A 23,772-nucleotide genomic window follows, 5' to 3' on the forward strand; every position below is an offset into this window, starting at 1 on the left:
AATAGAGACAGAGAGAGAGTTAGATAGAGAGAAATAGAGACAGAGAGAGAAAGAGTCAGAGAGAGAAATAGAGACAGAGTTAGATAGAGAGAAATAGACAGAGAGAGTTAGAGAGAAATAGAGTCAGAGAGAAATAGAGACAGAGAGAAATAGAGTCAGAGAGAAATAGAGACAGAGATAGAGAGATAGAGAGAAATAGAGACAGAGAGAGTTAGAGAGAAATAGAGTCAGAGAGAAATAGAGAGAGAGAGAGAGAGAGAGTTCGATAGAGAGAGTGAATATATAGCGAAACAGCGTAGAGTCACATAGACATGACATTCTTCCCAAAAAGACAGGTTTTACATTCGGTTCTTTACAGTATGAATTAACTCATCTCTCTATTTCCAGATTTTGGCAAACTGACATCAACTTTTTAAGCATTTAAGCTTCAGTACTAATGTTTAATTTCTATTCTGTAAATTATATATATATATAAATATATAAATTACTATGAATCTAGATTCGTAAGCGTTAAGTGTGTTACATATTGTTTTTATTACGTACGTGTTGATCGTAAAATAAGAAAAATCGACTATGTGCCTATTTTTTGGCTGAACTGTAAAGGCGAGTGCTTCACACAGAGCAAAGAATTCAGAAATAACCGTTTTTTCCCGAACTGGGGAAAGATAAGAAGCCAAAAATCACATCATTATCTATATTAGAATCACACACATGATAGATTTGTCCCAAAAGGATATGAAATTGTTTTCAGTGTACAAAAATATCTCACCTTTTACAATGAGTCCAGACTGGACATTATTTTATGCATTAAAAACAATAATAATAATAATAATAATAATAATAATAATAACAACAACAGGCATTTGGCTTGTTTTATTTACTCATTCAATTTGGCCCCCGAAAAAGTACAAACGTTTTCTATTCAAGTTCTTTTAGGTGTATAAAAATAATTATTAACACACAGTTACGATTTTTTTTAAATTTTTTTTTTTTATGACTGACAAAATGACTATTTCTTTAAGCATTTACGCCTCCGTATTTTAAAGTGCAACGTTTTTCTTCTAAATCCAAGCTTGAAATGTAAGACGAAATAAAAACGAAAAATAAAAATAAGAGAAAAATACATTAAACACGTATTAGTAGGTAAAGCACGGTACCTATTTTAACACAGAGCGTAGACTTTACTTCTTGTTGTTGTTGTTCACAATCAACTCAAACAACTGTACATGAGACAGCATGAACGCCAAACACTCTTATTTCTAAAAGACCGGTCACTTCTTTTGGTTAGCAAAACAGTTTTCCCAATGCCTAAATAAAAAAAGTAATTAATTTTGAAAAAATTAAATAAATTTAAAAAAAAATCAAGATGATCCACGATCATGACCATGATGCACAATTAACAGTAACAGCAGCCATTATCTAAAAATAAAACAAAAAACCGCCACCTGTAAACACAGTGGCTTAAATAAAAGTAGTCGTGAACAGTCTGAGAGGCTATAAATAAATAAATAAATAGCTGTACGGAGATTATAATATCACTGCACTGTACAGCTCGGGCTGTGTGCTGTACTTCTCCTTCATCTTCCTTAACATCAGTGTGAAGCATTAATTATCGAACCCCGTCCAGACGTCTTCTGACCGGCTTTCCATCAACATTTCCGTTCTGCTTAACTCGAACAGGCCGTCACGCGCGCGCATGCACAGCCAGACGTGCGTTCCTGATGGATCCTTGTGAATGCAGCTTCGGTCCAGACGGAAGCAGAAGAACACGGCTACGGTCTCTGTTTAAATAAGCAATTCATGGATCAATATCACTTTATTTATTTATTTATTTTTTGAATCTGGCGCTTTGTATACGTGTACGTCGTCCTGCACGAGTTTCGATCGTGTTCTGTAGAGATCCCACCGTTCTGGAACTTTCTACAGTGAGACGATGAGCACCTCGTGCAAAGCTTTCAGGAATGTAGGCTGAACGTGTTCCCACACTGCTTTATATAACAATATAACCTGTTCTCGGGAAGAACCCACGCACGTGTGTTACGATCTGAGCGGCTGAAAGATTATGTACTTTAAGCGTAATAGCAGTTTAAAAAAAAAACAAAAAAAAAAAAAAACACGTTGGGCAAATTGTATGACATGCTAAACGTCCAAATGATCGCTTTCTCGCTTTCCGAAAGGGAACTTGTTCTCCGCTCAGTTTGGTCCTGAGTCTCGGGTTCCTCCGCCTGATGTTCCGCCCCCTGACGTTCCTCAGCTGAAGTTGGTTTTGCGCAGGTGTCTGTTGGGAATCTCGATGGCGCTGACCTGCAGAGGCCACGATCCTCCCATGATGCCCGCCTGCAGCGCCACGCCCGTCACGACGGCCAGGTCCGGGTCCACGCGCGTGTTCGCTTCCTTCCCGAAGTACTCGCTGATGATCTGGCGAACGCGTGGGATCCTCGTGGACCCGCCCACCAGCACGACCTCGTCCACTTCGTCTTTCTCCAGCCGTCCCTCTTCCAGGACCGTCTCGATGGGGGCCAGGATCTTCTGGAACAGATCTGCGTTGAGATCCTCGAAGAGCTGGCGGCTGAGCTCCTGCTGGAAGGTGACGCGCTCTTCCTGCTCTCCTGCGGTTCGGAGACGGAGCGGGACTTTCAGGGAGACGCTGGAATTCACCGTCAGGCCGAGTTTGGCTTCTTCGACGGCCTGACGGAGACGCTGGACGTCCTCCTTTAACGACGGAGCCACGCCGTACTGCTGGAGCACTCGCTCGCTGGCGTACTGGAAGAGCCGCTGGCTGAAGTCCTGCCCTCCTAACTTGTTATTTCCTGTTGAGATGACACCCGGGAGTTAACGGAGGACGTCAACGGTCACGTCCGTCGTTTACAAACTGACCCGGACTTGCACTTTCACTTACTTTTTAATTTAATAGTACGGGTTTGTTTAAAATACTAAATATATCTTAGCATGAACACTGTTCATTTTTACCAATATAGAGCTGAGTGCAAAAGTTTGCACACCCTATAGTTTTTGAATGGTAAAAACATAAAAAGAATTGAAATTTTATTTTTTTTTTAAATTTTTTTTAAAATCAACCAAAAGGTTTTCAAATGGTTTCAGAGATTACATGAATAAAATCATTTCCTAATTAGTATCATCATCATACGAGATTTGACTCCATCATTTATGGAAGGAGTCTCCAGTGTCAGAGCTTTGTAAAAAAAAAAAATAATAATAATAATTTTTTTAAAAATTGACGTTTCCTGCTGTGGGGGAAGTCTTTAGGACAGAGAATTTGAATCTCATTAACTTCTTAAAGATGTTTAATTGCTGAGTTAATTGCTCAGTTAATGTGTGTGTGTGTGTGTTCTGACCTGCCATGGCCCTGGTGAGGAACATCCCCCCCTGTTTATTGAGCAGAGACACATCCAGCGTTCCTCCTCCCAGATCCACCACCAGGACGTTAAACACGTCCACTTTATGAAGCCCGTACGCCATCGCCGCTGCCGTGGGTTCGTTAATGACCCTCAAGATGTCCAGCCCTGAAGAACAAACCGCATTAAAATCACTGTTTGTTTGGACAGAAGGCGTTCACTTCAATTTCGAAAACAAACAAACAAACAAACAAACAAACAAAAACAGCAGCTGTAACAATCGGACGTCCGTAACATTAAACGTAACTATAAACAGATTTTAAAAAAAACTAGCAAATTCCTGTCGTATTAAAGTAAAACAATCGAGTTCAGGATGCTAACGTTTACTCCGTTTCATCACAGCACCTTGTTGTTGATTATTTTCCTAAAACAGCTCATGGGGTGTTTTATTTCTCACTTAAACACGCCCTGTCTTTCTTCCGTCGTATACGAGTGTATAAAGCACCTGCGTTGCTCGTTATTCATACATACATACATGTAAATGGCAGACGATAACATCGCAAGCGAGCGTTAAGTGTTCCTGCATCGTAAATAGTAAGAGCCAATCAGGCCACAGTATGCAAATAAAGGCCAGGTAACGTCTCTTTTCTTTTTGTGAGGCGTTATTAAACACATCACACGCGACTGTGTTACTGAATCGCAAAACGTCACGTCTCAACATGCAAACGAAAGCCAGACAATAATGATTTACCGGCAGAAGGGGGCGGGGCTTGGAAGTTTGCGAGTGGTTCCAATTTGCATACTAATTCATCTGCATTAAAGCTTAAAAGTAAATTTTACCGCCTTTTTTCTTTTTTAACCAAGCGGTCTTTAAAACTAGAATCTAAACGGAGAGTCTTATTTTTTTTTCTGACTTCAGTGCACGCAGTCCTGCTACGCTATGATCATAAACGCGCTCGGCAGCTGCAGGAAGTCCTGCTCGGATCCCTTAAGCGATATCTGCGATGGATTAAACGAACGGCTGCAGGCCCAGAGTGTAGATTCAGCAAGCGGTTTATTGGCAGAGGGACCTGCTAAACTGGCAGCTCGGATGGTGTAGTTCCTCTGCCTCTCGTCGAAGTCCGCCGGCACGGAGATCACCGCTTTGTCGATGGGGACCCCGAGGTGCTGCTCCGCCATTTTCTTCATCTTTAACAGCAGCCGAGAGCCGATGAACTCGGGGCTCACGGTGAACGTGCTGTTCGTGCTGAGCAGGAACTCGGCGCTGCCGTTGTTCAGCACGACCTGCGTAAACACGATAAATGGTGTGCAAAGCTTAGAAGTCTGTAAACGCTTTACAGACTGAGAAAGCCTCTAAACAAGGGGGCCAATATTTATTCACAACAACTGAATAAACGTGATACTTGTATACAAAGCAATGCAATGTAAGGAGTGCGATACATAAGTATACTATACTTGTGTGTAATAAAATTTATAAATATATATATATATATATATATATATATATATATATATATATATATATATATATATAAATCCTGAGGTAAGTTATTTTCTACGTGTTATTTTATTCCTCTTACACCTCATCAATTTGTCCATATTTTCACATGTTAAAGAACTACACACTGTACTTTTTATCTGTTTAATGATTTGGAACTTCACCGACACTGGAGACTCCTTCCAGAAATGTTAAACAAACGTCTCCTAAAAGAAGATTTCTCCATGTTAACGCTTATACGTTGTTATTTTGGTTAAATAACAGCACATTTTTGTCAATTCATTCATTATTAGGACTTTGTAGACGTTCATGTAGAGCGTCTGCTGTACAAGTCCCTGTTTCCGTTAGAGAAATGATGACATATTAGAGATAGTATATGTGTAATATATATATATATATATATACTATGTAACGTTTATACATGGTGTAACTTTTTCCTAATGTACACCGTTCTTCTTCCTTGTTGTTACGACAACAACTTTGAAACCTAATAAACTAAACGATTTGAATTAAGGTTCTGTGAGAGCTTCGTTTCGTGAGAAGGGCGCGAAAACTTTTGCACGCGATGCATTACGTTGCGCAAACGACACGCTTTGGGTTTTCTGATGGTCGGAAAAACAGACGGTTGTTAGAATGAAGGTGCACTCTTTTTTTTTTATTTCTTTACCTTGAAGGGGTAGCGAGCGCTCTCCTCATCCAACGTCTTCTGCTCAAAAATCTTCCCTATAAATCGCTTGGCATCGTAAAGCGTGTTTTGCGGGTTGATGTCGGCCAGCTCCTGGCCTTCGTGCCCGACGTATACGCCCGTCTCGGTGAAGGACACCACACTGGGGATGCTTTTTCGCCCCTTCTCGTCTCCGATCACTTCCACGTCCCCGGTTCCCGGTTGGAAGACCGCCACCGAGCAAAACGTCGTCCCGAGATCGAGCCCGATGACTCTGGGTTTAGGAGGAGGCAGATACTGCTGGCCTAGATATCCGGCTAGGAATAACGCCAGGATCACAGAACCTACAAGATAAAAAAACAACGCGATGTAATTTAAATCACAGCGTCGATACTATAGCATCATCTGGCCCAGCCCTACTTCTCAATCTGTCTTTACGGCACAAACTGGTAACAAGTCCCATAACTCGCATATTCTTCCAAACAAATAAACTCATCAGTCAAACTCATCAGTGTCCCAATGCGCAGCAAGACAGGGTCCTTACCAGTGCTCCAAATCGAGCACACGATATACCGATTTACAATTTATGAAGGCAAAAATACACTGGCGAATATCTTACTGTTAATGAGCTGCTGTTGTAGACCAAGCCACGCCCCAGGGGGCGGGACATAAAGGTTGTAGAGAGCATGTAATTGGACAAATACAAGACTAGTACAGGATGAGCCATAAAAACTTGGCAATCATTTCAAATCAGAAATGATGTACTATAATATAATTATATACATTATATATAATACAGATTAATTATAAATATATTATTTCCAAATAATATTTATTGTACTTTTATTTAAAAATGAGTACTACTATTAGTACTAAAAAAAAAAGCTCAGAAACACTGAGTTTTGATTTTAAAAATCTTTAAATGCTATTCCTAAATGTTTCCTTTAAACCTACAAGTGTCCTCCTAATTAACCCATTATTCTATAGATATTTTATTGAATAATTTGCACTGCGTCTTGGTGATGTTTGTAAATATTATAAAACAGCTGTCAGTATTGATGTCGTCATCAAGCTAGCGATGAAACTTAGCTGGCTAACTAGATTAGCTTAGGTAGAGGGTACATACAATATTATACCATAGATTACAATAAATATACAATCAATTCCGTTAATTATAGCAATATATAAACATGGTTAAAACCGTTACCTAGACGACTGTATTACTGTAGCTTAATCGCTCAAGACCCGGAAATGAGCAACAATCATTAACTCTGTATCTATTTTCTAATACTTATCGCTAAATAATCTGACTCATAAACAGCTAGCCCGAAAAATAACTCACCGATTATAGACATTTCTCCTGCCATTTCGGCTCCCGCTGTTTTAATAAACACCACGAACTAAAGTGACGTTCATTCAGTAACTGAAACCGAGCCGGGAAACATTTTTACCACACGACGTACACGTCGACATAACGACAGAGCGGTGTGTTTATGGGAACTGTAGTCTTTTTTCCGACAAATACACACCGAATCAATTCATTGTAAAACTAAACATCCCATAAGGCTGTGCGTGGGTACGCTCTTTCCGGAAGTTCAGAAACTTCCGCCTTAAACGCGCTGCGATTTTACACGTCGTTACTTTATAATACGTTTATACGTTATAAAAATTATTTTTAACAAATGAAATCCGTTTGTAAGTGAATTAATGGCATTTAAATGTATAAATACAATTAATATGTAATAGTACTTAGCTACCGCATTATCCGAGTACTAACTACGTCAACATTTTCGCCATATTGGAAAGGGCAATATTAGCACGTAAACCTATGGAAAGATGGTGTGTGTGTGTAGTCTGATAAAATCATATTCTGTGTGGTATGTTGGTTAAATGTATGGTTACGCAGCAATGAATCATAACCCAAAATAAAACCTGCAAGTCTTCAGCAAACAATTTACTGATATTCATACATTTACATTAAATTAAGAGTAGCCTAATATCATGGCCGGCCCTGACCAATTTGGTGCCCTAGGCAAGGTTTTAGCTAGTGCCCCTTGCATTGCAGCAATTCCACCACCGATCATTGTGTTCATACACTCACACATAAACTACATATTTTCTTTTTGTGTCTTAGAGATTTTCTTTATTTTAGAAACAAACCCCCCACTTGATGCCGCATCTCTGGGCTGTGCTGAAGTAGAGAAGGTGTCTACAGGTGGCCCAGGATTTGTAGGGGTGGGATTCAAATATTTCAAAAGTTCCTTTGAAGAGAGAACTGGAGTATATGATTGTTACATTATATTACATTATATGCTGATGGTGAAACAATATACAATAATAGCACTTAAATGAGGCATATAAATATTTATAAAGGAATGAATTGAACTTATAATCAATAAATAATAATAATAATAATAATAATAATAATAATAATAATAATAATAATAATAAAGCCCTGGGATTAGATGCATGTGCGTGTATTGTGCACCCCCAATCCTATTTCCGACAAGTCCAGCCTTCTCCACTACAACTGGCTATAAAGATGCCACTATTTCCAACTTTTTCATTATTGAAGCGACTTAACATCGATGAATGTAAACACAAAAACTAATGCAAATAATGTTCTAGTATTAAAATGCTAAGAATGCCTGGACCATATTTGTTTATCGATCATTAAATATGTCAATGGCAATGTCTAAACGTCATATCATTTTTAAAGATAACTGACAAAAACCTCACAAGATTGCCATCTAGGTAGCTAATTTATTTAATTAACTCCGCCCCAAAGAGGAACTGCTTAGCCCTACCCATTTTCTTTAAAAGGCAACTCAAAGCAAACACAGTTGACTGGCAGTGTTTCAGTACAGATGCAGTTTGTATCTCAGGCAGCAGGGGGCGCACAAAACGACAACCTACGTTTAACATGGATTGGCGCCAGAATTCAGGTTGCCAGATTAAATTCACTGGTTGCCACCAGTTACGATTTTAAATTTCTGTCCAATAGGCCTACAGTATGTGAAAGTAGAACAAATAACATCATTTCTAATAATGCTATAATAGTCTAATAATATTAGAAACTTTTTTCCAAATGGAAAATCCATCCAGTCTCCAACAGTGACCAGGTTAGCGGTTGAAAATGTAAGATTACGACAAACGTAATGTCAAAGAAATAATTTATTAACTCTTACTGAACATTAAAAAAAGTAGGAATATATATATACACAGTAGGTTTATATTAATATACAGAGACCAACAGAAAAAGAAATGAGTATGTCATGTATAAATACAAAAGTCAGCAGATATTTTAACACAGTAAACCTATTCCTACAAATCCACAGACAAACGTAATGTGTAATTATTTGAATTTGTGAGTAGTCACAAATCCTCATGGCTCAGTTCCGAGAACAAGGACGTCAGTGAACATCGGCGTCCTCTCTGCTCGTGTCTGCACAGTCGTTTGGGATGAAACAGCCCGAGTCTCGAGGACAGTCGCTCGCTTCCTCGTCGTCCTCCTCACACTTCGTCTCGTCCAGCTCGCCCCCTGTGGGTCACAGCAGATTGAGGTTAGAGCGTGTGGATCTACTCAGCTGCTTCATTACATTTCAGTAAAGCAAACCTAGGGTTAGGGTTAGGGACATGACATCTGTCTTTAATAAACTTACGTATTCTGTACACTAACGCTCCAAACACAACAACAACAACAACTATGCTGCATTTGACTAGAGGTTGTAACTCGTAATTCATGACCTCCAACTAGGAAAAAACCAGAGACCCCTCTCCCCAACTCCTCAACCCCGAGTTCAGGAAGTGACCTCAAATCAACATGGCTGCTCTCACTTACTGCTTAACTTTAAATGAGTTGTACTGTGTATACTTTAGTATTTCCTTTAGAAATAAATCTCTAACACCGACGCTAAAGTTCACTTTTTTGAGGAAGAAAATCTACATCACTCATCGCAGCTAGCTAACTAGCTTGTTCCTTACATGGAGGCGTCCATGTTTTTTTGGTTTTTTTTTCCTTTCCGCCTACTTTATAGCTCGAATGTATGGAGGTGAAAATCTCAGAGAGTCTGACACATGCAGCATATATTTACGCTTTTGTGACAGAAATAATTTTAGGATTCTTTAATATGTTCACTCGATCAAACATCCCAATCCATTTAAGTCCATTTAAACAATTAGCTAACGCGACTATACGAAGCAACAACCAATGGCTTGCTATTTTCGCTACTTTTTAGTACTCTCGTACACTTTAGGACGATACACACGTCATCTTATTTACATAAAAGCTGATTTCAACCTTGTAGCAATGCGTACAATGTTTTTTTTTTCTTCTCTTTACTGATGTAATGGATATCAATGACTGTTGGGAGATCTGCCTTATGAATATTAATGACTAGTGAAAATGTGCTGTAAAATGTGCTCCATCCAAAAAAAAAAAAAAAAAGGAATTTCCTCCTGTTTTGGGCGTGCCCGTGTTCAGTGTTGAATTTGTCTGTGATGTCACGCTCCACGGTAGTGGTTAATGGCTCTTCTGAAAGTAGACACTCAGGTCTTTCACATGTAAGTTGTAGTGTTTCCATAAGTTTTTCATTTTATACCTGGCCTACTGGGCTTAAATATTATATACAGTGTTTTACTATCAAAAAAGCTTTAGTTGCGCTGTCCGTTTTATCTCTGTAATCAATGTTATTGTGGACAGGTGGGAATTGTTTGCCCAGCAGGGGGCTCACAAACCTCTAATTTCCCATCGACCTCCTCACGAGGAGCTAAACACAGAGTGCCGATACTCTACACACAGAAACCCAACAGTGTCCTGACTCATCTTATATCAGACTTGCGGCAATAAAATAATTCATTTGTTCATACTGATTGAAAATGTCTAATAAGTCATCATTTCTATTGTGCCAGTGGACTGGAACGCCAACATACTTTATTATAATCTGGATATAAACCTTTTGTACAGAGTTCAGTTTGAACTCGATTCCAACATGCGTGTCTATTACAGCCGATATGATTAATCAGATCAGCTCAGTTGGATTCGGGCTGGACATAAACTCCAATATATATATATATATATTAAAAGAAAGTCAGCTTTGATACTCACGGCCCATGTCATAGATGACCTCTGAGGCGGCGAGTAGTTTGCGTCTGTGCTCAGGATCTGCGATGTTCAGCTCAATCAGATGCTTCTCCTTCAAGTGCTTCAGATCGTCCACAGACTGGTAGCCGTTCAAGAGCAAAGTCGAGATGTATTCCTGCGGGGTTCGAGGTGGTATAAAAGTGAGAAACGTGTGCGTGAGTGAGATTGACGTTGGTAAAGGTCAAGGCTCAAAACCGGACCGTCTCAAAAACCTTCATTGCACTAAACAAAATCATGAGTAGCATTGACGAATAGTGTGTACAGAGTGACTTCATACATTTTTAACAGAACAGTATTCATAAATAGTTAGCAGTGTATTATTACACACGGCATATATTGTCATATTATTATTATTATTATTATTATTATTATTATTATTATTATTATTATTATACCATAGCTCTGTTAAAAGCAGGATTCTGATTGGTCCAAAGGTCTTGATTAATTTTCTATAACAGCAGCTGTTATATAAAGCTTCTGGTTCTACTATGTTATCATTTCTATACTTGTATTAGCATTACTTCTAATAATAAACAGATACAAATGTATAACTCTTGATATGGCGCAGTTTTCTGTAAGGATATTTATATAAGGATAGTTTTACAGATGTTCCAAAACATTAAACGTAACTATAAATGGATACAACGTATAATAAGTTGTTTATTAATACGTTTAAATTGGTAATCACTGCCAAACTGCTGTAGCATAAAACACGTCAGGATGCGCCGTTAATGGAAAATAAGACGTCTCAGAGTGGTAACAGTAACGCCGCTTCATCACGCCACAGCATCGTTGATTATTTTCCTATAACAGCATGACACGGTGTTTTTATTCCTCACGCAGGTCAATCTCTCCAGGATTTAGCCATCGCAGAGATTAACGCAAAATTTTGCAGTTTTTCCAAAATGACAGCAGATTCGTCGTAGATTCGGGCCGAGACGCGTCGTGATGACGTCGCGTGATGTTTCTCGGCCCAGATCTGCGATAAATCATTCAGCCAAAGCCCTCGTCGATTCACGTGCATCTCATTTCTCCAATAAACGTCACGGCGAAAGACCGCGCGAAACAATTTCGTGCGACTGTAATTTCGCCAATTCAAGTAGTTTTCCGCAAAAAAATTGAAATAAATAAAAGAACAAAACATTTCCTCAAGTTGCAGCACAGAAGCGAGCGTTTTTGGCCGCAACAATCACGATAAAAACTCTGAGGAATCCTGTCCCGTCTGATAGCTGTGAGTATTACTAAACCGATTCACATTTATACAGTAAAACGTTATCTATTTTAATTTTAGACGCATTTACAAATCCTACGTATTTGACGAATTAGAAGAATTGAAGAATGAAATTTTTATCCGTTAGCAGGGTATAAAGCTCATCGTGTGGTCGGGATGTTTACCTGTAAATGTAATCGCTCTAGTAACTCCAGCAGTGTTTTGGGTCGAGGTCTTTTGGACAGTCTCTGAGGCCTGATCTGTGGAGTCTCTTCCTCTCCTTCGTCTTCATTTTTTTCCTTCTCAAGCAGCACATCCACGTAGATGAACTTGAAATTTCCTACTTTACTGTTCAGCAAGCCCGTCCATATTCCCATAGGGGGTTTGCTTATGATATTGATAATATCGCCGACCTGAGAGAAACGCAAATATTTAGATAATATGCAAATATTTCCTCCTGATGCCAAGTTACAGAGTCGGATACACGACGATGCCAAAGTACACAAAGCAGATGGCGGGCTGACCTTGAGCTTGAGCGAGTCCGTGTCATACGGACTGGGGAAGAAGTCTGTGTGCACTCGGGCTCGTCCACAAAACGGACCCGTGTAGGACGTGTCCTCAGCTCGGCTGTCTGGGTTACCGGACACGTCCAAGCTGCCGGTCGTGGCACCTGAGACAGTAAGGAAGAATGACAGTATGACCGTTACTGTTGTTCAACTCTCATGGTCTCAATTTTAATCGTAATTTTTTACGGATGTGTGAGTGCGTACCGGAAGAGCTCTGTCCACTGGAGAGACTTTCTAACGAGTTACTCGAGTGGTTTGGAGTTTTCCCCAACTGAGCGCTGCTTTCTGTACCTCCTTCTGTTTGTCGGTCTGTGTCGTCACCCTGCAGCAATTCATGAGCAAAAACATCATTTACAACAGCTAAAGGTGGAATAATAATAATAATAATAATAATAATAATAATAATAATAATAATAATAATAATAGCCAAGAGAGTAAATATTCATGGTCATCCACTTATAATATTAATCAAAGTACCAATTAATTCGCTATTAATGTATCCTGAATCTTTATATTTAAAAAAAAAAAAAGTATATTGTTCATATTGTTCAAGTGATCAGATTACCGTACAATGACATCACACGTAAAAATACATCAAGGTCACATGACACAGGTTCACTCTCAGAAGACGTTAGAGTGTTTCCATTTGTATATATTTAACTTAAATTCAAATTTAAAGTAATTTAAAGTTTCATTTCATATATATGTGGTTAAGATGTCGGGCTAGTGATCGGAAGGTCATGAGTTCAAACCCCAACGCTGCTACTGTTGGGCCCTTAACCTTTAACTCTCAACTGCTCAGGTGTATAAATGTAAGTCGCTCTGGATAAGGGTGTCTGCCAAATCCTGCAAATGTAAACTTTCCATATCAGGACGTGATTCATAGTTATAAATGATCACATCCACTACAATCTTATTCTTCAAAACACAGGAAAGTGTTTGCTTAAACCAATAGGGAGCAGGACATTTAAGTCCGTTTCTCGTTGGATCTGTTTAATTACAGGATTTCAGTTGCTGAGTAAAATCGCAGATTTCTATTTAAGATTCAGGAAGTTAAACGTGTCCTCTGACATCATGGGGAAGGTTGCTATACTACTGGAAGTGTCGAAAGCTCATGTGTGGTTCCCTATGACTCACCGCATCCTCGGAACAGGACTTGATGTGCTTCTTGCCTATCCTCATCGTCAACGCGATGGCCTTCATCTTTTTCCCCAAACCGTGCTGCTTGTCTTTCCTCTCCGCTCCTGACTCACCCTCGGCCTGCTCCAAACACACAGCATAATGAATATTGACATCTTTATACAGGCTAGCTGTGCTGCCAAGTGCTGAGTAAGCTCAAAGCTCTGAGCAACGTCCCACTTAATCATTCACAGCGTAGAATTGCAGCGTGTATTGCCCTAAATTTAGCATCTCGATTTTTCTCCTCAAAGCACAGGGAGTTATTTATCAAAGCGTAAATCAAAAAATTTCATACCAGAATGGTTCCATCTTCCTCAAGCCTGGCAGGTGAGTGCGGTTGCCTGAAGCCGTCAAACTTTCCGAAACTGGTGGATCTCTGAACAAGGGGGAAGAGATTTATGTTGAACATGCTAACCACACACACACACACACACACACACACACACACACACACGCGCGCTTATCATGCAAATATACCAGTAATCGATTATTATAATTAGCGGGTCCTTGTTAGATATGACATGTTTGTTTGTTTTTTCTTTTTTAAATTCATGTGTGTGCTTTTACAACACCATTTTCACCACATCAGCAAAAACCCTGAAACGTTTTAACTCATCTCTTATAGATCAACCTGTTAGGTAAAGTAATAAAAATATATATATATTTTTTTTAATTAGCATTCACTTCTGTAACTCCATCTGGAATAGTTTGCAAATACGTGTGCTTTTTTTCTTCTTCTGAATCGTACAAACACAAACCCCTATAATCACTGCTTGCTGATATCATTCCATTTGTAAATAATTCACTATCAATATACAGGTCAACTTACACACATATACACAGACGTACGCAGGTTCAACGTGTTCACTTCTGTATGTCCGTGTAGGATCGAAGACATTTCCGTTCATTTATTTATTTATTTATTTATTTATTAAATAGACGAATCGAGCGTTTTACATTCTAGCGGCTGACCACACCAGTGAACCTTGCTCGAATCCGTACAGTCGCTGTTCGCTGACATGTAACGGGTTGAAATAACATTAAAAACTAAGGTTTTTTTTTGTTGTTGTTGTTGTTTTTTTTTATTTAAAAAAAGCACATAAAGCATTTGATCACACGATCAACTTATTAGTGTTACTAAATTATCATCACTGATCCACAAAATCCATGAAATCTTTAAATCCTATACCCATGGCTCAGACCAGATGGAGCGTCGCATTAATGCTTCTGACCCAAATACAGCAAATCAATGTCATTGTTCTAAATATTTCAACAGCAACATTAAGATTTATCTACATCATAGTAATACATAATATATATGTTGTTGTTGTTTTTTTTTTTCCTTTTATAACACCGATGGAGAATAAGCCTTACCTTTGGTTTGATGTGTTTAGGTTTATCTGAGACATTTGAAGCTGCCCTTTGAAGCATGGCCTTACTTTTGTTCTTAATATTATCTTACGGTTGTATTATTATTTGAATCCGAGCTCGTGTGCTTGACGTTTGAATCTAAAGTGCTAACTGCAGTGGCTCTTCAGATGAGTCTTGCTTTTTGACTTCCTCAGATCACACAGGATGTGGCACAATATGTGTTCTGTATGTTATCGAAGCAGTTTCAGAGGGGAAAAAAAATAAAATAACGCTTGAGTCTGCATTTGCGGTCTGCCTGATAACCACTTCCCAGTCATTTCAAGGAACTTACATAAAGCAAATATGCACACGAGTGACGGCAAAAAAAGAAAGAAAGGAAGAAAAAAATTTCCACAAAATGACTGTTGTGATCCTAGTGAATACAATCCAGAGCAATTATTATCGGTAAAGACACTATTATCGGTAAATGTCCTATAACATTGATATTCATGCCTAATTAATATTCTGGATGGATTTATTGAGGAACTGAAAATAAAGAGAAAAGAAGAAACTTTTGCCCAAGTTACAAAATCTGTTCCCTTTATAAGAGGAACTATTCGCTGCGACGGAGACGTCATTTTACTGAAAGTGTACTTCTCAAATTTCCCAACACAGTGCATTTACATTACAGACCTACTGACAGATTTAGTCCAACACTGGTTTATTATCTGTGTGTCTTTATCATTAACTGAATCTGTAAGCCTTTCAGTACGTCAATTTAATATGGCTTAAAAGTTGCCTTCCCAGGTCTGTACTCCTCACCCGTACATGTACACATTATTCGGCATGCTGTCGATGACTTTGAAAGTTCACGTTCTTCTAAATTGTACAAGAAAACCAGGCATTTTGATTCCTAGCTATTAAGGAGATTGACAAAACTTCCAAAACAAAATAGTGCCTGGACCCCTACAATCGCTGCTTGTTTTCGATTGTGCTGTTTGATATCAGGTTCTTAATTCAATACTCAATAAAAACGCACAAAATCTAGCTGGATTAGTCTCTCTAACCCTGCCCAGACTTTTTCCATCAGCCTGCACACATGTCTCTTAAATAATTCATATTCGTTCTGCAAATCTCATCATTACTGGCTTGACCTATTTCCAGGATTTCTATTCTATTCTCAAAATGGCTGAGTGCAGGGATTTTTATTTTTATATTAAAAAAAAAAACAACAACAACCATATCTTCTCAGTTAAAGTATTGGTGCAACGAAGAGAACCTGGTGAGCATTGTGATAATTACATGTCTCAGTTAGTGTCCTGATATTTCCACCTAACTGGATTGAATTAAGGATTAGTATAGCAAAGCAGACAAAGAAACCTACATAAATAACATGGTCTAAACAATCCAGACATGTGACATCAGACTTCCCAAAGCCCGTAGTCCAGGATTATCAGGGTTTATTTATTTTATTTTATTTTTAGACCTACTTAAAACCATAGAAACAAACAGCACGTGTTAATATTTTTGCTGTAAAGCAAACCTCCCATGCTGTACTAACCCGACACATGGTGTGTTCATGCTAATAATAGCAACATGGAGGCAGGAACTGATTCAAGAACTGATTCTGAGTTAGAGATGAACAGGAATTCTTTTACCTTAGACCATTGTATAATAAGAACAGTTTAATATGTCTTGATCTCTTACAGTAGACCACCGTAGCTCACACATGCCACATGAGCTGTTTGTTTTATAAATATACAGTATATGTATTTATATAAATGAGTGGTTTTTTTTAATGTATTTATTTAGATTAGTTGTACTTAGTTTTAGTATATACACAGTATCTGTATATATATACGTTTTAAGATTTTTAGGATACATTAACTTTATTAAACACATGTATTTATTTTACTCTCACTTCCTTTTCAGTCATTTTGATGATCAAGGTGAGCTTTTGGGGTGACTGCTATCCACCCGCACAGCAGATCAAGTGATTATTTAGTAGGTGGGGGAGTTTCCCCCCAGTGATTTTGTCACCGTGAAAAAGTTATTATTAGAAAGCGGCTATGTAGACTTAGCCCCTAGCGTAGGAGTGTTAACCAATTAACCCCCTACATTTAAATTCCTCACTTTCATAGCTCCATACCTTCAATATGAATTCTATTGTATCCCGTGAATAGATTATAGTGGATATGATGCTGGAACTTCCCAGACTCTTTAACACTGTTTCTGACAGCCGAAGGTTTCTACATTGAGCTAGAACACAAGGCGCATGAACGACACCTGGAAAAATGGAAACAGAAATGAAACCCACAATTATTTTTTTTACTTCAGGTATTTTTTTGGAAGCAATGTTTCTCAATTTTGATTAGATTATTTTATCTCTGTTCAGTTTTTATTTTGTAGTTTTCATTTTTGCCACGTGAACGCCGGAAACAAATTTCAGCTACACTACCCAGAGTACTACGCAGCCTACAAACATGGCTGCGACGGACTTCGACAACCGGCACCAATAGAAACCGTCACGTTCGAGGTCACCATCTTACGGACTACAAACACCTATTCACAATTACAGATTACGTTCCACACTTACCTTGCAAAGTGTGTATACGCGCTGTGATTCTCTCCAGTTGTTACCAAGCCTTTGTATTGTTATACTGGCTTACCGTGCCTACAATAATGCTGCTGTCTACCTGCACTTGCACTCGTAACAGTTTTTCCTTACAATAACTACTATAGCCATGTAATAAACAAATTCTACATTAGCTCACACATATTTCAGGCATTTTATCGTATCTATAATTATCATCAGAGATTTGGGAGCCATTATTAAACACGATAAAATGACTGGGTGTTTCCACAAGGTTTTCAAGCTAGCTGTTATAATATTTTATTAGCAAGGCTTGAAAACATGGTCCTGGTCTAATGACTGTTTTAGATCTTTCTCGACAGACTGCTATGAGTTTATTAGGAGTTCATGTAGATTCTTCAAAAGCCTAAAAAAAATGGGGTGCAACAAGGCTCCATTTTAAGCCCCGTGTTGTTCTGCTGTTTTTGATTTTAAATTAGGGATACATTCAATATTTTCAAACAAATTCGATATCTGGATGTCTGTAAAGTTGTTTTGCTTTTAACAAATGACAATGTCCATTGTTAAAAGCACTATAAAATTCAATTGAATCACCATTAAAACTCCAGCATAACATTAGGATTGATCTATAACCATTACCAAATTTGGCACACATCATCTTCAGAGTAAGCCTCACAAAAGTTATAAAATTATTTTTTGAATAATGCAAACAGGTTACCTGTAATGGGCCAGCCAATCTAACAGCGAAGCTTTCAAACAGGAAACGAGGCTGTTTCTCAACAACGACTTTGCACACTGACACAAAACTTGGCAGACATCTTCTGGATAATGAACGGAGGCTATATAACAAAATCCGTGACAGCAACACCTACTGGTCAAAAGTTACAATAACATGCTAGAAAAGCTTAGATCTAATTGCCATTTTTGCCACCCCTTCCCCAAAATTTTTGTCCAATCTTCACCAAATATGGCTCACGTCATCTTGAGACCTGTCTGAATAAAATCGATATAAGAAATTTTGATATTCAAATCTGTTCTCCTGTAACACGCTGGAAAATGCAAAAAACAGGATGTGAGGGTGTATCTCAGCAATGGATCTACAGTACATATCGTCATGGAACTTGACTACTACCTCTAGTACCATGCTCTGAATGTACACGAGAAGTTTCATGACTTTTCCTGTCATGTTTCATGTCGAGTTTCATGATTTTTTTTCTCCTTATATCACTTGAAGAATTTGTGCTAAATTCACAGGTCATTTTTCCTACAATTCCCTGGAGTATGCTGAAATTAACGAACACCAAGATCTGAAGTTCGAGTGTTCTTCCTGATGACCATCTTGGATTTTGTTTAAAAAAAAAAAGTGTCTTTTTGCTACTCCTCATAAATTTTGTCCAATCATCAGCAAATTTGAAACACGTCATCTTCAGAGTAAGCGTCACAAAAAAATTATCAAAAGAATTTAGAATATTCCAAATGGTTTCCCGTAATCTACCAACAAATCTGATGGCAAAGCCGCCAAACAGGAACCGAGGCTGTATCTCATCAATGATTTCATGCAATAACACAAAGCTTGGTGGGCATCTTCAGGACCATAACCTGAGGCTATGCAACAAATTTTGTGCCAGCACCACCTACTGGATATAAGTAACAATAACATGCTAAAAATGCTTACAACTAACTGCCATTTTGCTACTCCTCCTCCAAATTATGTCCAGTGTTCACCAAATTTGGCTCGCATCATCTTGAGACCTGTCTGAACAAAAGCGATCAAAGGAACTTTGATATTCAAAAACTGTTCTCCCATAACTGACTGGCAAATTTGTGAAAATAAAAATCCTTCTTGAATCCATTTGCCTGTAGTTATGGCTCTGCTTGCCTGTGATACCTTATGCAACAATTGTAGCACATCTATGAATATGCGACTCACAGAGTCTGGGTACTTGGCCCTCTAAAATGCTGCTGGCAGCTTTAATAATAATAATAATAATAATAATAATAATAATAATAATAATAATAATAATAATAATTTATTATCCATCCATTTTCTGGACCCTATCCCAGGAAGCATGTGGCACAAGGTGGGGTACACCCACCTTGCCAATCCATCACAGTGCACACTCACATACCCATTCAAACACTACGAACCCCATGCATGTCTTTGGACTCGGGAACTGAATGAAATGACAAGGGTCATGGTGTCTTAGTGGTTAGCACACTTGCCTCATACCTCCAGGGTTGGGGGTTCAAATCTCAGCTTAGCCTTGTGTGTATGCATGTTATACCCATGCTTCAGGTTTCCTCCCCCAGTCCAAAGACATGTTATAGGTTGACTGGCCTTTCCAAATTGTCCATAGTGTATTAATGTGTGTGTGATTGTGCCCTGTGATGGGTTGGCACCCCACCTTGTGCCCTGAGTTCCCTGGGATAGCCTCCAGGCCCTGTGTAGGATAAGCGGTACGGATGGACAGATGGATAGATGGAATGACAAATCCTGGCAAGAGAGCAGAGTGGAGGGTGGAGTTTAAATACAGGAAGCAGATGTGTTGCAATTTTTTTTGGATTGGATTGAAATGGGATTAGGAGCAGTGGCTCCTGGATTGGCTGGATGTGACAAGTGGCTCTCGCAGATCTTTTACTAATAAAAAATGACAGTAGTTGCATAAAAAAAAAAAAAAAAAATTGGAAACGAGCACTTGAACATAACTATTGTTGTAAATAAGCTATCACTTACACCAGTGGCACGCAGATCAACGCTGGTGATGGAGCGCACCATTCCAGCTTTCCAGCTTCGACCCTCAGCCATGCTGTTTAAGCTGAAGTCCTCAGTATGGGCGTGGTACTCAGTGAGCGGTCGATGGAAAATGTGCAGGCGTGGTGTCCAGGCCTGGAGATGCTCTGTAGGGTTAGTCCAGCACTCATGGATCTGTCTCGGTCTCATGGAAAGGCTGGAATTCTCCGGGTAAAGTGGAATGACGTGTCCATCTCCAGCTGACCATAGTGCCAGTTGTGAGTTAGCTATGAAAATAGAGACGCATTAACTTTTTATTTATTTTTTTTTTATCATCCTATGTATTTCTTATTGGAAAAAATGATTTGATGTAGGTTTTAATAAATAAATAATAAAAAAAAAACAGTGTTTAATCATGAATACCATTTGTTGTGGCTGATGTTCGTGTCTCATGTCGGCCATAATGAGATTCCTGTGTCCTCTGTATGATTCCTGGTACATCTCTTTCCTCTGTCTGTAATGGAGAATGTAATGAAAGCTACTGGTAAGAAGTTGAAGTTTATATTACATATTGTGCAGCTGGTTCTTGTGTAATTTCTGATGCTGTGTTAAACCAAGGATTGTACTGTTTTTACGTGTGAGTCTTAGACTATTTAATGATCAGTTGACCCGTATCAGCTGTAAACCACATACATTCCTACCACAAATGAATCACAACAGATGATTGTACGGAGGGAAAAACCCCCTCCTGATGACACGTGATGAAGGTGGAATATACCCTGAAAGACTGTAACCGCTACAAAGACTTTTTTTTTTTTTCCTGTTGGGGCAGAAGCTTCAATCACTAGATCAATCAATCATGAAATCTAACAAAGCTCTGAGTCTGAGTCGAATTCTTCATTATGGAAGAAATACCGTATGAAACACCAGATTCATCCTGGAATAGAATTAAATTACTGAGTAAAGAGTTTAGATCTAAAAAAAAAAAAAAGCTGTAAGTCATACAGGTATTAAAGTGTAAGAGTCGCTTTTCTTTCTTTCTGTCTGTCTGTTTTTTATTTCTTTCAGCCTGTCTGACTATCTTTCGTTTTCTCTTTTTTTCTTTTTCTATCTGTCTGTCTGTCTGTCTTTATTTATTTATTTCTCTATCTCGGTTTTTTCTTTCTTTCATTCTATCTGACTGACCGTTTTTCTGTCTCTCTTTTCTTTCTCTGTCTGTGTCTTTCTTTTTTTATTTGTCTGTCTATCTGTCCGTCTTTCTTTCTTTCTTTCTTTCTTTCTTTCTTTCTTTCCTTCCTTCTTTCTTTGTCTGTCTGTTTCTTTCTTTCTTTCTTTCCTTATCTGTCTGTCTGTGTCTTTCTTTCTTTATCCGTCTATGTCTTTCTTTTTTTCTTGGTCTGTCTATCTGTCTTTCTCTATCTATCTTTCTTTCTTTCTTTCTTTGTCTCTCTGTTTCTGCCTATCTGTTTCCTTCAGTCTTTCTTTGTCTCTATGTTTCTGTCTATCTGTTTTGTTCTTTCTTTCTTTCCTTATCTATCTGTCTCTTTCTTTCTCTATCTGTCTGTGTCTTTCTTTCTTTCTTTCTTTCTTTCTTTCTTTCTTTCTCTGTCTGTTTCTTTCTTTCTTTCCTTCCTTATCTGTCGGTCTGTCTCTTTCGTTCTCTATCTCTCTGTGCCTTTCTTTCTTTTTCCATGTCTAATTCTTTCAATGTCTGTCTGTTTTTCTTTCTCTCTCCGTTTCATTAATTCTTTCTTTCTCTCGGTATATTTCTTTTCTTTCTCTCAGTCTGTCTGTCTGACTTTCTTTCTATCTTTTTTCTTTCTCTGTCTGTCTGTTATTCCTTTTCTTTCATCCATTCATTAACTCTTTCTTTCCTGTCTGATCATCTCTCTCTCTCTCTCTCTCTCTCTCTCTCTCTCTCTCTCTGTTTCTGCCTTGTGTTGAATACGTAAATGCTCCAATAGCTGAAGATCAGAAAGCAGCAGTAAATAAAGGCGTGTGAAATGGGAGAGCTTGACGTGAGTTAGCGAGTGTTGATCTCATGGTGTGGCCCCGTGTGTTACTGACCCAGGCATCGCTGGAACCTTCTCGCAGGAGAGGAAAAAAGAGTAAAGTCACTCAGCTGCAGCTTATTTGGCATCAGCATCCTGATGTGATTTCAAGTGTAAGTGTGTGTGTAAGTGTGTGTGTGTGTAGGTGTGTGTGTGGGTGTGTGTGGGTGGGGGGATCGTCTGACAGCTTGCTCTGTTCTCTGTGCCTGTAAATCTGCTTTGGGACAATATCCATTGAAAAAAAACAACAACCTGTGATCCAAACAAAACTGAGCTGGAATCTGAGCTGATGCAATAACCTGCAACATTTTACATTACTGACGTCTGCGGCATGAAACACAGGTGCAAGACAGAGACAGATTTCTCTTCCTGACCTGCACAGGAAGCTCGTTTTCTCTCTGGGTAGAGGTCATGTGATGGTGCTTTTCTTTCTTGGTACAGAAATCAGCTTGCTTCATGCGCCTGACTAAAATAACACAAAGCTTAGAATTAGCTGGCGGTAATGATCGCAATGTTATATTTCATGCATATTGTAGAAGAACATGATCGTCGTACTAATTCAGGTATTAAAAAGAAGAGAAAAAAAAAAAACCAAGTAAAATGATTTCTGTTGGTCCTGAAACGAGCTCAGAGTGCACACTGAAAGTGTTGTTCAAAAACACGACGTGTTACAGTGGTTATTTTCAAACTGAAACCCGACCTGAAATAAAGCTGGTATGTGCTGCATGTAAACAAGCTTGTTTACATACATCCTGTTTTATAAGAGAGGCTTATAGAAATCTATCAAATCAAATAGAAATGACCCCAGATCCAGTGTGAATACGTGATAACTGATGCTTTCATCTTACAGATATTTAAAAGGAATATAATTTCAAGAAAAAGAAAGAAAGAAACACAGTCAGACAGACTGAATGAAAGAAAGAAAAAACAGACAGAGAAAGAATGAAAGAAACACAGTCAGAGAGACAATGAAAGAAAGAAAAAACAGACAGAGAAAGAAAGAAAGAAAGAAAGACAGAGAGATAGAGAAAAAAATAAAGAAAGAATGAACGAATGAAAGAATAAGAGACAGACTGAAAGAGAATAGGAGAAAGACAGCCAGTCAGACACATTGAAAGAAAGAAAAAAACAGACAGAGTGAAAGAAAGAATGAAACAGAGAAAGAAAGGCATAGACAGATAAAGAAAGACAGACAGGGAAGGAAAGAAAGAAAGACAGATAGGGAAGGAAGGAAGGAATGAAGAAAGAAAGAAAGACAGATAGGGAAGGAAAGAAAGAAAGACATATAGGGAAGGAAGGAAGGAATGAAGAAAGAAAGAAAGAAAGAAAGAAAGAAAGAAAGAAAGAAAGAAAGAAAGAAAGAAAGAAAGAGAAAGAAAAGAGAGAGAGAGAGAGTCAGACAGCCTGAAAGAAAGAAAGAAAGAAAGAAAG

At 38.5% G+C, this 23,772-nt stretch overlaps 2 protein-coding genes across 4 annotated transcripts in view; both read right to left on the bottom strand.

Annotated features, from left to right (window-relative positions):
- Window positions 1–858: 858 nt before the first annotated feature.
- On the bottom strand, window positions 859–6,998 carry hspa13 (heat shock protein 70 family, member 13). The gene is made up of 5 exons (XM_017490452.3): window positions 6,861–6,998; window positions 5,522–5,862; window positions 4,427–4,640; window positions 3,357–3,524; window positions 859–2,810 (listed from the first exon to the last, which is right to left on the bottom strand). The coding sequence occupies exons 1-5, from the start codon at window positions 6,883–6,885 to the stop codon at window positions 2,251–2,253; spliced, it is 1,308 nt and encodes a 435-aa protein (XP_017345941.1). The 5' UTR covers window positions 6,886–6,998; the 3' UTR covers window positions 859–2,250.
- A 1,681-nt stretch (window positions 6,999–8,679) lies between these two features.
- The window catches only part of samsn1a (SAM domain, SH3 domain and nuclear localisation signals 1a), a 65,706-nt gene continuing 50,613 nt past the window's right edge, over window positions 8,680–23,772 (bottom strand). The window contains exons 5-14 of one of the 3 annotated variants that reach the window (XM_053687463.1): window positions 22,716–22,807; window positions 20,714–20,804; window positions 20,294–20,577; window positions 13,912–13,992; window positions 13,575–13,700; window positions 12,642–12,759; window positions 12,396–12,541; window positions 12,057–12,284; window positions 10,626–10,776; window positions 8,680–9,059 (exon numbers count right to left, since the gene is read on the bottom strand). In XM_053687463.1, coding sequence (XP_053543438.1) covers window positions 8,932–9,059; window positions 10,626–10,776; window positions 12,057–12,284; window positions 12,396–12,541; window positions 12,642–12,759; window positions 13,575–13,700; window positions 13,912–13,992; window positions 20,294–20,577; window positions 20,714–20,804; window positions 22,716–22,807 — 1,445 coding nt within the window. In that variant the 3' untranslated portion in view covers window positions 8,680–8,931. The remainder of the gene's footprint in view (window positions 9,060–10,625; window positions 10,777–12,056; window positions 12,285–12,395; window positions 12,542–12,641; window positions 12,760–13,574; window positions 13,701–13,911; window positions 13,993–20,293; window positions 20,578–20,713; window positions 20,805–22,715; window positions 22,808–23,772) is intronic. The other 2 variants (XM_047161244.2, XM_053687464.1) reach the window with 2 other exon arrangements.

This window comes from Ictalurus punctatus, chromosome 17, assembly GCF_001660625.3.
Source record: "Ictalurus punctatus breed USDA103 chromosome 17, Coco_2.0, whole genome shotgun sequence".
Lineage (NCBI taxonomy): Eukaryota > Metazoa > Chordata > Actinopteri > Siluriformes > Ictaluridae > Ictalurus > Ictalurus punctatus.